General features: G+C 48.8%; 1 protein-coding gene across 2 annotated transcripts; it reads left to right on the top strand.

Moving 5' to 3' along the window:
• The first annotated feature begins 2,057 nt into the window (after window positions 1-2,057).
• On the top strand, window positions 2,058-13,240 carry LOC120296926 (H-2 class I histocompatibility antigen, Q9 alpha chain-like). Of its 2 annotated transcripts, XM_039318981.1 has the most exons (6): window positions 2,060-3,119; window positions 4,907-5,182; window positions 8,595-8,870; window positions 10,027-10,308; window positions 11,772-11,858; window positions 12,387-13,240. In XM_039318981.1, the coding sequence occupies exons 1-6, from the start codon at window positions 3,050-3,052 to the stop codon at window positions 12,425-12,427; spliced, it is 1,032 nt and encodes a 343-aa protein (XP_039174915.1). In that variant the 5' UTR covers window positions 2,060-3,049; the 3' UTR covers window positions 12,428-13,240. The 2 variants fall into 2 exon arrangements, with proteins under 2 accessions (XP_039174914.1, XP_039174915.1); XM_039318980.1 differs by lacking the exons at window positions 11,772-11,858; window positions 12,387-13,240 and having other exon boundaries at window positions 2,058-3,119; window positions 10,027-11,745.
• Window positions 13,241-14,552: the final 1,312 nt, after the last annotated feature.

Genomic DNA, 14,552 nt, shown 5'->3' with positions numbered 1-14,552 from the left:
TTTGTATTTTTTTTAAAAAAAAATAAGAATTGTATTATGCTGACCATATATTTTTATCATCCAGAGTTTGACAAATAGCGAATATACCAAATGTAGCGTTCAAGCACTACAGATGTCCATTTATGGATTTTCCCGGTTTAGAAAAATGGAACATGAAATCGATTGCATAGCCCAGGGGTAGGCAACCTTGGCTCTTTTATGACTCGTGGACTTCAACTCCCAGAATTCCTTAGCCAGCCATGCTGAGGGGAAAGGGAGAGGTTTCCAAGCTGAGCCAGGCTGGCTCAGGAATTCTGGGAGTTGAAGTCCACGAGTCATAAAAGAGCCAAGGTTGCCTCACTCTGGCCTAGGCCTAGGCTGCTTTATGACTTGTGGACTTCAGCTCCCAGAATTCCTGAGCCAGCCATGCTGAGGGGAAAGGGAGAAGTTTCCAAGCTGAGCCAGGCTGGCTAGGAATTCTGGGAGTTGAAGTCCACGAGTCATGAGGGGGCCAAGTTTGAAGATCCCTGGTTTAAATATTTAAATATTTTTTCCTCATGGTCACATGATCAAAATTCAGGCATTTGGGCAGGGCTAGGCAACCTTGGTTCTTTTATGACTCGTGGACTTCAACTCCCAGAATTCCTGAGCCAGCCATGCTGAGGGGAAAGGGAGAGGTTTCCAAGCTGAGCCATGCTGACTCAGGAATTCTGGGAGTTGAAGTCTACGAGTCATAAAGAGCCAAGGTTGCCTACCCCTGGCATAGCCAAACGGCTCCCTCCTTAATAACTGCACATATATTGCAACAATTCAGTCTTTGCTGAAAATAAATGGTTTTGGTTTCTTCTCAGCTGAGTTGCTCCCTGTTTGGGGAGGTTGACAATAGGGATTTTACCCTCCTTGCTGCTCAGAGAGACCAACTTCACTTTGACTCCAGAAGAGAGCAGAATACGGTTCAAGCCCTGAAAATTTTTTTTTGCTTCTTACTCACACTTTGCCCATCCTGAGAAGTGTAAATCAGGAGCAACAATTCATTATTGACTAAATTTGGCCATCGTAATAACAACGATCATAACCGGAAGAGAGATTTATTATTTTAGTCTAATATTTCCCCAGAAGAAGCGCCAGAGGAGAGAGCAGCCATCTTAGTTTATTGCGGAGAAAACTGAAGAGTTTGAAGCTTCCCAAAGATTCGTGTCTTCCCCAGAGAATAAAAGAAAATAAGGAATTGATGTACTATATTTGAAACCTCTGATCTTCTCCCTTAGAAAGACGAGTCTTTGCCTTGAGGATACAACAGAAGCTTTTCAGCCAGAGTGAAGATCACTTGAGGTTTTTCACCTGGAACATAGAACCACTGGGCTGGGAGGGACCTCAGAGGTCTTCTAGTCCAACCCTCAGCTCAAGGCAGGAGACCTTATATACCATCGTGGTCAAAAGGTTGTCCAGTCTATTTCTGAACACGTCCAGTGATGGAACACCCACAACTCAGGGAGGCAAGCTATTCCATCGATTAAATGTTCTCACTATTAGAAAATGTCTGCTTACTTCTAGCTTGGATCTCTCTTTAACAAACTCCCATCCACCCATGGCTTTTTCTCCTGCCCTCTGGAGGTTTGGAGAAGAAATCAATGCCTTCTTCTCTGTGACAGCCCATCTGTCAATTCTGCTAACATCGGATGTTCTTGCTTGACAATATATGAAGATGCAGACATTTTCTATTTAACCTGTGTATTGCTTTTAGAGTAGAAATTAGATGGTGCTGGAAGGGAGGAGGGGGGGAGAATGTGCTTGGGGACTAGTTAGCCATAACAATAATTCAATAGCATATTCTTCAAGGCTAGTTGTAATAAGAGGACATAAATGCTGGGGGTTATGGAATGGGAGGGAAAGGTCCTACTTCAAACCAATTGGAGAATGTGATTAATGACTGTTAAATGAAGGAGTGAGTTGTGCCTAGATCAGGGGTAGGCAACCTTGGCTCTTTTATGACTCCTGGACTTCAACTCCCAGAATTCCTGAGCCAGCATTGCTGAGGGGAAAGGGAGAGGTTTCCAAGCTGAGCCATGCTGGCTAGGAATTCTGGGAGTTGAAGTCCACAAGTCATAAAAGAGCCGTGGTTGCCTACCCCTGGCCTAGATACTGTATGTTGGGGGAGGAGAATTCCAGATTTTGGCTTCACTATGTACGATGCCGAAGCTATGTTGCAAATTAAAAGATTCTTTAAGGTAAACAATGCCTCAAAGTTCTTTGAAGAGCTTCATCTTTCAGAACCATGACGCCATCCAATACTGACAGTTATCCTGTCCCCCTTCTTCCTTCTCTGCCATGCTTCGCTCCCTCCACCCTTCATCGTAGGATTGAGCCTTCAGGCCCTTTGTTGCTCTTCTCTGCACGCTTTCCAGGCTAGGCTGTCTCTCTTTTTTCATCCTGGTGACCAAAGTTGTATCCCAGGGTGGCCTCACAGGTGCAGGATTAAAGCGCTGCCCCCATTTCTCCTCATCTTGACCTTGTCCCTCTGTTGACTCAGCCCAGGAGTGAGTGCATTGGCCCTTTTGGCCCCTCCCCCTGATCCCCGGCTGGGAGGGGCTGTGCGGGGTCTCCTCTCCCCCGGAGAACCCTCCCGCTTTTCTCAGCCCCGCAGCCCCTCCCCTCCCCCAAGAGGCGGAGTCCCCGGAAGGGGATTTCCCGATGGAACTTTAGATGCCCTTTCTACGACCCTCTCCCCGGTTGGGCCTGGACGTCTGCCTAGCAACAATGACGCCAAGAGAATGCTTTTTCTTTTCCTACTGGTTGGGATTGGCCAATCACCAGCATGTTCTGGATCGTTGCGTTGTTGATCACCGAGAGCGCCTCTTTCTTTGCTTTGTGGCTTCAGGAGAAGAGCGTGGCGCGGGCTGGCGGTCGCGGCCTTACTAGCAACGGCCTGGACGTCTGCCTAGCAACAATGACGACATGAGAATGCTTTTTTTTCCTACTGGTTGGGATTGGCCAATCACCAGCCTGTTCTGGATAGTTGCGTTGTTGATCGCCTGGTTCTTCGGGGCGCAGGTTGGGGATCGCGGCCAGGATGGCTCTGCGCTCTGCGCCCCTCTTGCTCCTGGTGCTGGTGGCGCTCGCCCTCCGGGAGGGCTACTTTGGTGAGTCCCTTTGGGGCCTTTGGGGGGTTTCGGCCCCTTTTTCTTCCAGGGAACCTTTCTCTCTCCTCCCCCGCAAAAGTTTATTCCCAGAAAGAGAACCCTGATTCGGTCCTCTTTCTAGTCCGCTCCCCCTCCCCCCCCTCTGGCCACTTTGAGATCAGGCCCCAGAGCGTGAATGGGACTCTGCTGCTTCCTCTCCCCTCCTCCTCCCCCCCCCCCGGAGATCCCTTCTGGGAACAGGACAAGGGTGGCTCCTCCAGAGGTCAGTCAAGTCTATCTGGACGCCCCCAAGCGCAGTTCTTTCCCACTTGCAAAGTGGAGGTTGTCGGAAAGCGGCGTTTGCACAGGACCAGGTCAATTCACAACCTCCTGGCTCCTTCGCACAACCTCTTGGGTCCTCTTCCCTGCCTTTGGAGGGTCTCCGAGGCTCTTTGTGGCTTCTGGTGCTGGGAAGACCCGGCTTGTTTCTTAACTGGGTTCTCTGTGTTGGCAGACCCGGAGGGTGGTGCAATTCAGCCATCGGATTAAGGAGAGAAAGGCTCCTTGAACCTTGAATAATCTTCCTAAAGATCCACCTTTTTGATTTTCACTTTCTCCTGGATCCCAATTCCCCCCCCCCTCCTCATCCTAAACCCCAATATCCTCAAAGCTATTTTCAAGGACAGGAAAGGGATTTTTCCACCCAAAATACTCCTGTTTCCGTTTCAAGAGCTCTCAGCATAGGACAGTCTGCAGAATCCAAAATATTTACAATGTACTGTTATACCTTAGTAATCAGATAGGCGTCTTGGGGTTTTCCTAGTTGTTCCTCAGAGAAAATATATAAAAGGCATTTAAAAACTGACAGATATTAACTGACAGAAGCCCCTCTGGATGGTGATCATGAAAAGAACAGCTTGCTTGGCTGTCCTCCTGGACTCACAGCTATATTTGGAACAACATCTATCGGCTGTGGCCAGGGGGACCTTTGCCCAGGTTCGCCTGGTGCACCAGTTGCGGCCTTATTTGGACCGGGAGGCTCTACTCACGGTTACTCATGCCCTTGTCACCTCAAGACTGGACTACTGTAATGCGCTCTACATGGGGCTACCCTTGAAGAGCGTTCAGAGGCTGCAGTTGGTTCAGAATGCAGCCGCGAGAGTGATTGTGGGTGCAGCAATCCTCCTCCTCTTCCATCCTCTCCCCCCTTTCCCCCCTTTCTCATCCCCCCAGCTCTCCTCCTCCTCCTCCTCCTCCTCCTTCTCCTTCTCCTCCTCTTCCATCCTCTCCCCCTTCTTTTCCCCCTTTCTCCTCCCCCCAGCTCTCCTCCTCCTCTTCTTCTCCTCCTCCTTCCCCTTCTTCTTCTTCTCCTTCTTCCTCCTCCTCCTCTTCCATCCTCTCCCCCTTCTTTCCCCCTTCTCCTCTCTCCAGCTCTTCTTCTCCTCCTCCTCCTTCTCCCTCCTCCTCTCCTTCTCCTTCTTCTCCTCCTTCTTCTTCCTCCTCCTCTTCCATCCTCTCCCCCTTCCTTTCCCCCTTTCTCCTGCCCCAGCTCTCCTCTTCTTCTTCTTCCTCTTCTTCCTCCTCCCCTCCTCCTCCTCCTCCTCCTTCTTCTCCTCCTCCTCCTCCTCCTTCCTCCTCCTCTTCTCCTTCTCCTTCTTCTCCTCCTACTTCTTCTTCTTCTTCCTCCTCCTTCTCCTCTTTCATCTTTCTTTTTCTTCCTTTCCCCCCAGAGCCTCAGATTGGAGCCTCCATAGGATGAGGGTCCTTGACTGGAGCCCCCTAACTCTGCCCTTCTGGGTCCCTTCCAGGCGCCTCCTCCCACTCCCTGAAGTATTTCTACTCCTCCATCTCGGAGCCCAGTCAGGGGCAGCCCCACTTTGTCGGTGTGGGGTACGTGGACGGTCAGGTCTTCGTTCACTACGACAGCAACAGCCGGAGGATGCAGCCTCGAGTCTCCTGGATGGAGAAAGCGGAGAAAGAAGACCCCCAATACTGGGACATTAATACCCGGAATTTTCTTGAGGCTGAGGATTCCTTCAAAAATGGCCTGGAGACTCTGAGGACTCGCTACAATCAGAGCGAAGGTAAGTGATGGGTTGGGTGGCTCCTCCTGCCCCATAATCCCCTCCCCAGGAACCAGCAGGGGGGAGAAAAGGGGGTGCCTTCAAATGGAATGGCTTCTTCCCCACATTTAAAAAGGTTTTTAATATGTTTATTCTTTTTTTAAAACTCAGTATAAGGTTGTCGTTGCCTCCATAGCTGACGTTTTCTGCCAATTGCAGTTAATAAAAACATTTTTTTTCAAGTTATCCCTCTCTCTCTCTGTCTATTGATAGGATGTGGATATGGATATAAACTGAGTTAAAAGAGACCAAAATCTCACCTCCTCCCCTGAAAGGCAGAGGGTCCTGGCCTTGGTGGATCCCCTGCTGTGGGAGAGGGAGGGGATCCCAGGTCCCTCCCCTCCCAGAAAAGAAGCAGGTGGATCCTAAGGAAATGCTGGGGGAAGCAGGTCCTTGGTTTTCTGTTTCCACTCCAGAGAATTGAGGGATCAACTGCAGATTCATCTGGGCTGACTAGATCCCTCTCTTTCATCTCTTTTTGGAGGGATGAGTGGGGCACAAAATGGCAGGAGCTTCTTCTCACCCTCCAGGTAGAAGGAGAGGCCAGGAGGCCAAATGGGGTGGGGGGACTATTGGGGGGGGGACAGGATCACTTCCAGGATCCTCCCAATCTTGAGGGGGAAAAAGGACAGAGAAGAAAGAAACCCCCATTTGGGGCCCTTCCTGAGTCGCTCAGAGCGCTGATGGCTTCCCATCCTTGGTCCCTCCGGCTGGACTCCTGCGCTGCCCTCTTGGTGGGTCTACCCTGGAGGGGGAGAGGCCTTCTTCAGCAGCCCCCCCACCTTCTGCCATCTTTGGGGGAGAAGATTCACCTTCAAGGAACCTGATTCAGGGGAGGGGCTATTTCTTTGGGCTGAGGTAAATCTCCACAAATATCCGCCATTTTCTCTTCTTTCATCACAGGGTGTGCAGCCCCCCTCTTTCTGCTGCCCTTTCCTTGCCCCCCTCCAGGCAGATCCCAGACTTTCCTAGTTCTGCCCCTGATCCCCGAGGATCCCTCCAGGCCCCCTGCTGGCCTCTCAGGGGAGCAGAGCTGGACCCAGAGGGCTCCCCCTGGTGGAGAAAGGGGGAAGGAGAGCGGCCAGAGTGGAGGGGAGCCTCTTTTCCAGGCCAAACAGCCCCAAATGTCCCAACTTTTCCTCCAAGGGAGGCTGCTTCCACCCTCCCATCCTCTGGGTCGCCCCCTCTGGACCTTCCCCACCTCCCTCCTGCCCTTTTGGAGGTCTGGTGACCAGAACTGCCCACAATATTCCAGATGTGGTCCCTCCCTTGATTTACGCAAAGGCTTTGTGACATTAGCCTCCGTGTTTTCAGTACCATTTTAATGATCCCTGACATCCTGTTGGCATTTTCGTTTTTTTTATATAATATTTATTAAAACGTGTTTCACCAAGAAGATAAAAACTAGTAGAAAGTTATTTAAAGTAAAGGAGACAAAAGAAAGAAATAAAAAATAAAATCAAACAGTGCAAGAAAAGGAAATAGTTGAAAAAAAAAGGACTACAGAAACAAAGGTATGAAGAAACGGCTTCTGATATTCTTTACAGCAGTTATTAATATAAATAAAAGATATAAATATTTTAGCTTCTCTAAAGCAGCATTCATAACATGGTCCCACCCTTGATTTTATGTAAAGGCTTTATCACATTAATCTCTGTGTTTTCAATACATTTTAATGATCTCTGATATCCTGTTCGCCTTCTGAAATTTTTTATATAATTTGTATTGAACCTTTTCAACAAAAGATAAAAACTAATAGAAAGTAACATAAAGTAAAGGAGATAAAAGAAAGAAATCAAAGAAAAATCAAAAACTATATCAGAAAAGAAAACAAGTTGAAGAAAGCAAAGAAAAAAGACATAAAAAAGTGGCTTCTGATATTCTTCACAGCAATTACAAATATAAATATATTTTAGCCTCCCTAAAGCAGCCTTTCTTAACCTCTTGACCCTGCAGGAACCCTTGAACTATTTTTCAGGCCTCGGGGAACCCCTGAACATCCAGGCTCAGAGATGGGGCAGAATTGTTTCCTGCGTAGATCTGTAGAGATGCATTAACAGCCTTCTTACACTAAAAATAAAAAAATTAAGCTTGCCTTTTCTACGTGATCCCTGTGCCTGTTTTTTTTGTTGCCCAAATATGTATTCAATTCTGTGCCAAACTTGAGATGAGCACACACAGATTTGATGCAAATAAGACAATTTCTCCTCTTCGCTTTTGATGCTTGTGAAATAAGACAGAGCTTGTTCTCATGTGTTAGAAGTTGAAAACTGCAGCCAATTATATTCACTGCCTTCCTGTGAATGGCAGGAGATTCTTCTTGGGCAGAAATCCAGAACTTTTTTTTTCCCTATGGGCAGATCAGGAAATCTCCCCTCAAGGATAGGATCAGTCTGCAGCTGACGAGGATCTCCCTCTCCCTCCAAAGGGAAGGTCTCAGGCTGAGCAGAAGCTGCAGAGAAAGGATCCCCTCACCCGGTCATTCAAGGGAGTGGAAAGGGAAAGAACTGTCAGTTTAGTTCAACTGTACTTACAAGTGGTTTTCCCTCAGATTTGGCGTCCTTCCTCACTCTCAAGCCCAAGCAGAAGTAGAAACATTTCTTTTTAAATCCAAGAATTTGGTCATTTGAAGTTGAAACATCTTCTCCAGATCCTTGCAGAGACTGTAAACTTCAAACTTCATTTCAAAGGTCAACAACCCTTTGGGGGTGCAGATCAAATCGAGCCACTGGCTGCTGTTGCAAAGGAAAATATTTCTTTGGGCCACTTCGAGGCTTCATTCCCACATTGCACTAAGCCATGGTTTGTTTCTGGATATCCCAAGATGGGAACCAGACCAAGATTGATGGTCACAGGGATCCTTGCTAGCTTCTTTGCTGATCAAGCAGATCATCTTGAGAGATTCTCAGTTCCTCTTTGGAGCTGCAGATTCAGGCCACTGTTCCCCTTAGGATCCCTTCCTCCCCCCCCCCAGGGTCTCCCCAAGAGAGGAACAGCAGAAAGAAAGTTGGAAGGATCTCCCTCTTTCCGTTTCTTCTGCAGCTCCTTTTCGCCGTCTCCCTTGGGATCCTCTGTTGGCTTTTGCAGCTTCTCCTTTCCTGGGGGATCTGAGCCTTGGGGGTCGGGAGCCACCCAGGTGAGGGTCTTCCTGTAGAAAGTGATATAGGTCAGGGGCTCCATCCGGGGAGGGGGGGGAATGCAGGGACACAGGTCGAGGGAGGGGAGAAGGATGGTTATTGATGGGGACTTTCTTTCCCTTGAATGCTAGGGAGGAAACGGGGGTGTCAGTGCCTCCCTCCAGGGTCCCCTTCAGGGAGGAGGGTGTCTGTCCATCTTGAGGACTCCCCAAACCATCATCCTGTCCCTATTTCAGGCCTTCACACATGGCAGAGGGTGTACGGCTGTGAGCTGCAGGGAGAAGAGAGCAAAGGAGGGTTTGATCAGTTTGGCTACGACGGGAGGACCTTCCTCACCTTTGACAAGGAGACCCTCACCTGGGTGGCTCCCCAACCCCAGGCCCAGATCTCCCAGAGGAAATGGGACGCTGTTCCAGGATTGAATCAGGGACAGAAATCCTACCTGGAGGAAATCTGCATTGAGTGGCTGGAGAGGTACCTGTCCTATGGGAAGGAGACGCTGCTGAGGACAGGTGAGCCTCTGGATCCAGGCTGGACTTTCCTCCTTTAGGGCTGGATTTCTGGTGCACATTCGGCCCCTTTGGGTCCCTGGTCGGCAGTCTGACGGCCCAGGAGGGAATCCTCCCCCTCCCCTCCCAGCCCCTCCCCATGACGCGGGAAGCCCTGATTGGTTCCCCTTGCCAGGCCGCCATTCCATGGTCCAGGAAATGCAGCCTCCGCCTGGGGGGAATCTGGGTGGACCAGGCAGCAAAAGAACTCGGGGTGTCCTCTTCACAGCTCAATAAGGGGCAACAGGGAGAACTTGGGATTTTTCAGTGAAACCCCCATGAGCCAAACTGTAGCCAAGTGTGAGGAGCCCCCTTAATGTCTCCCCATTAACTCTCTTTCCCCCCCCCACATCCCACAGGGGGCTCCCTCCCTGCCTTGTACCTGATGATGCACTTCCCATGCCCACCACTGGGTGTCTCCACTTCTACCATTAATAAGACATCTTCAGGCCCCCCCCCCCCCCCCCCCGCTTGGGCAAAAAAAGGCCAACATTGAGGGGTCTTTTTCTTTCCAAAGTTTCTGTGGGTCTTTCTCTTAAACCCCAAACAGGTTCCTTCCATTCTGACCTAGTGAGTCTTTCCTCAAAACAGCCCCCTCTCCACCTTCAGGAACACCCCCCCCACCCCACAAGGGGGGGCTCACAGTATAATCTTTTCCTGTGATTTGTTCTTATTTTCCCATCTAGACAACCTCTCCCCACTGGTTCGACCCCTTCCCCTCTGGGCTCCTTGACTCCCCCCTTCCCTAGTATTAGCTGAAGGGAGAAACTTCTGTGTTGTTGTTGTCTTGAAAGGGAACTTAAAAGAGCAGCTCCACTTTCCCTCCCCTGAAGGAAACAATCCAAGATCATTCAGAGTTCAAAGCAGCCAGAGAGGAATTTCCTTGGACCCTCAATTTGCTGCTGGAGGCTTTTCAGGCTGAGTCCCTGGGAAGGACTCAGCATCAGGAGTTCTTGCGGTTGAGCATTTTCCAGATCTGGAGCATTTCCCAAAACTCTTGGAAACGCTGCAGGTGTGGAGTGGGAAGTAATGGGAGATTTTCCTGCCCCTCCAAATTTCCCACCCACCTTTGAGACTCTGGAGGGGCTCAGAGTTAATTCCGGTGGTGCCGTTTCTGCAGAGCCCCCAGAGGTGACCATGAGCAGCAAGACGGAGGTGGAGGATGGGATGGAGACGCACGTCTGCCGCCTGGATGGCTTCTACCCCAGGGAGATCGAGGCCTCCTGGACGAGGGACGGGGAGGTCTGGCTGCAGGACACCCTCCGTGGCTCCGTGGCCCCCAACGCGGATGGGACCTTCCACGCCTGGCTCAGCATCCAGATCGATCCCAAACGGAGGGGCCGCTATCGGTGCCACGTGGAGCACGACAGCCTGCAGGAGCCTCTGGACGTAGCCCTGAAGGGTGAGAGGCTGCAGGGAGGGAAAGGCTGGGCTCTTGGGCAGGCTGGAGGGTTGTGGGAGAGGAATCTCACCCCCAGATGTGAGCCTACTGGAGCTTTGATCCATTGGTTTTTCCATTGTGGAGGTTGGTGAAGCTGCAGGGACCAGTCCGTAGAACTGGCTTCAGGTGATTTAAGGGAAGCAGCAGATCCCATCACAAGAGCTGGCAGATCCTGATGAAATGGCCTCAGAGCCTCTCTTAGCCTTTCTTCTCCCGTTTCCTCCCTCCAGCAGAAAAGCAGCGACTACGCTGAGCACCAGAAACCGATTTGCTTTTGTTTAGAATCCCCAAAATACACAAATGAAGAGGCATCTGGAAGCCCCTTTTCTGAATGCCACATTTGATTAAAATGGATGAACTGTGGCTGCTTTCAGGAAATGCCTAGAGTGGCTGGTCTGATGGCTAACATGGCAATCCTGCACCAAACAGGGGGTTAGACAGGATGACCTCTTAGGTTCCTTCCTTCCAAGTGTAGGATTCTAAGCGTGATGTTCTTCACTTACGATATAAACATCTGAAGTGCAAGTATTGGGTGGGCCATATTTGGCTGGATGGGAAACGGAATATGAGCCAGAAGCACAAAGTACCTTAAAAGAAGGAATGTGGAATTTTTGGCTGTACCAAATAAACCATGGTTTCCAAACGATCAAGGGAATCGTCTGCCTCTGTTCTGCCATGATCGGACCTTGCCTCAAGGAGAACATCCAGTTCTGGGCAACACCCATTAATGCAGATTCACAGCCATTGGAAGAAATCCACAGTAAAGCAACCAGACTGAAACTGAATCCTCAGTAGATGTCTAGACAGGAATCAGCGTGTTTTAGTCTTGAGGAAAGAACGGCGGTGGAAGACCAATCTTAAAAAAGATAAAGAAAATGAAACTGTATACTTAAAAAAAAAGGACAGGTGACATGAACGCTTTTACTTTTTTACATTTTATTTTTTACATTTTATTATTTAAAGAGGAGAGCCTCTTTAAATAATAAAATGCAAATACTCAGGTTTAAGAAAAAAGATAGCATTCCAGAGCTGCCCAATTCCACCCAGAGTCATGACTAATTGGGGCAGCCTCTTAAAAAGAACACAACGTTTTTTATTTTTTCACAAATTTTGTTGCTGAAGTTTCTGTTTCTATAAACGGCTGAGAGTCACCAGATTGCAAACGGCTGCTTTGAGCTGAAGAGCTAAAGAGGAATTCTGTTGCCTTCATGTTGGGCTGGTGGGAGAAGAAGGCAGCGACATGAGGTTACGTCCTAACAATGGTTAGCAAGGCACCTTCATGCTACCCTTAGAGGGACATGAAGAGGAGCCCATGGAGGTTTTAATTTGGGGAATTTCCAGCTTTCGCTGCTTTAGGTCTCTCCCCTAATTGGAATGATTGTTTTGGGCTCTCCTTCAATTATCTGCTTTTTCTCCCAATTCAGAACCAAAATCCAGCCTGGGGATCATCATCGGCTGCGTTGTGGCTGGCCTTGTCCTGCTGGCTGTGATTGTTGGGATCTGGTTTTTCAGTAAGTCTCCTTTTCTAGGTGATGGAAGGAAGATGGGGAGGTTCCTCCCAAGTCTCTCCCTTTGGGGAGCTTCTTCAGGGCTTCCTCCTGTCCTGCTTTCCCAGCCCTCTTGGGGAGCCTCTGAGATCTCGGCCTCTTGCTGGGACTCCAGTCTTGACTTGGCTGAGTCTGAGGGTGGAACAGTCCCGTCTTCTTCTGAGCTGGGAAGAGGCATCCCAGTTCTGTCCCTTTCAAAGACCTCGGTGTAAGAGCAGCAGAGAAGGATTTCGATGAAAATCTTCCTCCCCTCCCAGCTGCTGCTGCTTCCCCCAATTCTCCTTCTATCCCAAAAGCAGGAAGTCTCTCTTGGGGCAGATCTGTCCTTTTGTAGACTGAAGATCTTCCCGTGACGGTGCACAGGAGTGGCCAGGAGTTGTTGTGACTAAACAACTGTAAAGTATCTCCTGGGGCTCTTCCTCCTACAGAGGGGGACATTGGATGATCTCTGGTGGATTCTTTTGAGCTTTGACTGGTTTTTCTTTTTTGCAGAGAAATATCAAAATGAGTACAGAGGAGCATCCAGTGTGTGATTTGTCCTCTTTACATGTGAGCTCCAATTCAGAGCGAGAATCAGAGGCAGCGTCAGTTGAGATGTGTCTGTGTGTGTGTGTGTCCAAGCACAAAAGAAGCTCATGAGGAGTTGTGCTAACTCCCTCTTCCTCTCAAGAGCCAAGATTTGGAAGGAGAGCCTCTTTTCGTAACAGCCAGGCTGTTCTTGGGAGTGGAGACCCCAAGGAGAAACATCTGGGACAAGGAATCTTCAAGAGGAGGAGAAGACCCAGCTGGGTGGACAATCCCTCTGACTGAGACGCTGCTCTGTTTTCCAAGAAGGTGGAAAGGAAAAGGTGGGCCACCACATGATCAGGAAGAGGCATTTTGAGAGGAAAGGAGGTTTGGTAGATGCCAGCTGGATCTCCTCTTGGTCTCCCACCACAAAGGCTCTCCACGTATGGACGGATTGGAACAAGAGACTTTGGAGCATCTGTATGTTGTGCTTTTTCTGTTTCTGGTTCTGATGAAACCAGAATTTATTTGAAAGCTTGGGACAATTTTGCTAGGGAACCCAAGGAGGAAATCATTCAGAGAGAGAAGAGACCTGGGGAAGTCCGGAGGGGGTGACTGAGATTTTGTCTTCCCAGGAGATGTGGGGTAAATTTGGTGTGGGGCCTCCTGAGCGAGTGGATGGGGCCCTTTGCAAGCAAAGTTTCTCATGAGAGGATAGTTTAAGACAGTGGTTCTCAACCTGTGGGTCGGGACCCCATTTGGGGTCAAACGACCATTTCACGGGGGTCGCCAAACAACGCAGTCTGCCATTTTTTTCCCTTTTCCCTAGCTGTCCTACTCCCTCTTATTGGTGGCCACACCCACTTGGGGGTCACCACAACATGGGGAACTGTTTTATGGGGTCACGGCATTAGAAAGGTTGAGAACCACTGGTTTAAGAGAAGGGGAACATTAAGGAGAAAAAGAAAGAGAAAACACAAGGGATTTTGGATGAAATAAGAAAAAAAGAAGAGTTCTAAAAAGTTTCCAAAGAGGACTATTGCCCACAAAATGAAGCTTCCACAGAGGCAATTATCTATGAATGTTAATAGATATTTAAATAGTTAACTAGCAAATAAAGTGTTATCAGTAAGAGAAATGGAAATAAAGATGAATTATGCAAAAGAAAAAAGAAATCTGGAATTTGCAAACACACTGGGAAAATGGTTGACATATAAGTTGGGAAAAGAAAAAAAAATCTAAAACATCAGTGAAAAGGAGAGCAGAACAAGGATCCTATTGGTCATTGCCTAGCAACAGAGTGAACATTCCGATGAGTGACAGTTGGCTGCAGCCTATAGAAGAGATGGGGCTGGCTCTGTCCTCTGATGGAAGCCGCATTTAGCTCAATTGTGTCTGAATGTCACTCTCGAATCTCAGCCCTTTGGACCTGCTGACAGCCTTGAACTGGACCTCGGGCCGACTTTAGGCCACGCTCGGAAGCTCCTCTTCGAAGAACAGGCCTTGCGGGCATTTGCTTCGCTTTGGTCGACTTTCCTGCGGACGTTTCTGTCACCCGATAGTGAAACTCGATGTTCTCTTGCAGGACTAAAATTAAACACGGGCCGTCTTTTCCCTGGGATTTTAGGCTTAATATTAGCATTTTAAAAGGCGATATTAGCTCTTTTAACAAGGGAGGCTGGATCTCTTTTCTGACGTTAAAAAAGAGTGTTTTTCTTTCCTTAGACAAGACTGTTTCTTTTGGTATGGGAAAAGTTGCTTTTTCACAACCGGAAGTGGATTCTGGAAGGCCTCCGATACGCTTGCAAGTACTAAGCTAGATCCAATTTTATCTGGAGAAGGGAAACGTACCCCATAAATTTGCCACTTAGGTCATGGCGTCTAAAATCCTTGTTTTCTGTTATTCAGGCCTTGCATCTAATCCATCTCTTTTATTCTTTGATCTCTTGCTTTCTGGTAAGGTGACCAACCGTCCTCCTTTAGGGAGGACAGTCCTCCTTTTGTAAGTTCTGTCCTCCCTCGAAAAGTGTCCTCCTACATGTCCTCCTTTTCGATATTTGAAGACTAATCTGCAGGGCTTTTTTTTCCTCATAGAACGCTCAGAACGGTGTTCCGGCACCCTTTTTTGATGGGTTTTTTTTTTTCAACTTT

This window comes from Crotalus tigris, unplaced genomic scaffold, assembly GCF_016545835.1.
Source record: "Crotalus tigris isolate CLP2741 ecotype Arizona unplaced genomic scaffold, ASM1654583v1 scf7180000021814.131923, whole genome shotgun sequence".
NCBI classification, from domain to species: domain Eukaryota; kingdom Metazoa; phylum Chordata; class Lepidosauria; order Squamata; family Viperidae; genus Crotalus; species Crotalus tigris.
Note: the sequence above shows the minus strand (reverse complement) of the source record. Positions and strands in the feature narration are given on the sequence as shown.

What these genes read in the sequence shown, in the direction of transcription:
- LOC120296926 (XM_039318980.1), top strand. Translation starts at nt 3,050, where the DNA reads ATGGCTCTGCGCTCTGCGCCCCTCTTGCTCCTGGTGCTGGTGGCGCTC. An exon ending in TCGCTACAATCAGAGCGAAG is followed by an intron (nt 5,183 to 8,594) that starts GTAAGTGATGGG and finishes TCCCTATTTCAG; the next exon opens with GCCTTCACACATGGCAGAGG. An exon ending in GGAGACGCTGCTGAGGACAG is followed by an intron (nt 8,871 to 10,026) that starts GTGAGCCTCTGG and finishes CCGTTTCTGCAG; the next exon opens with AGCCCCCAGAGGTGACCATG.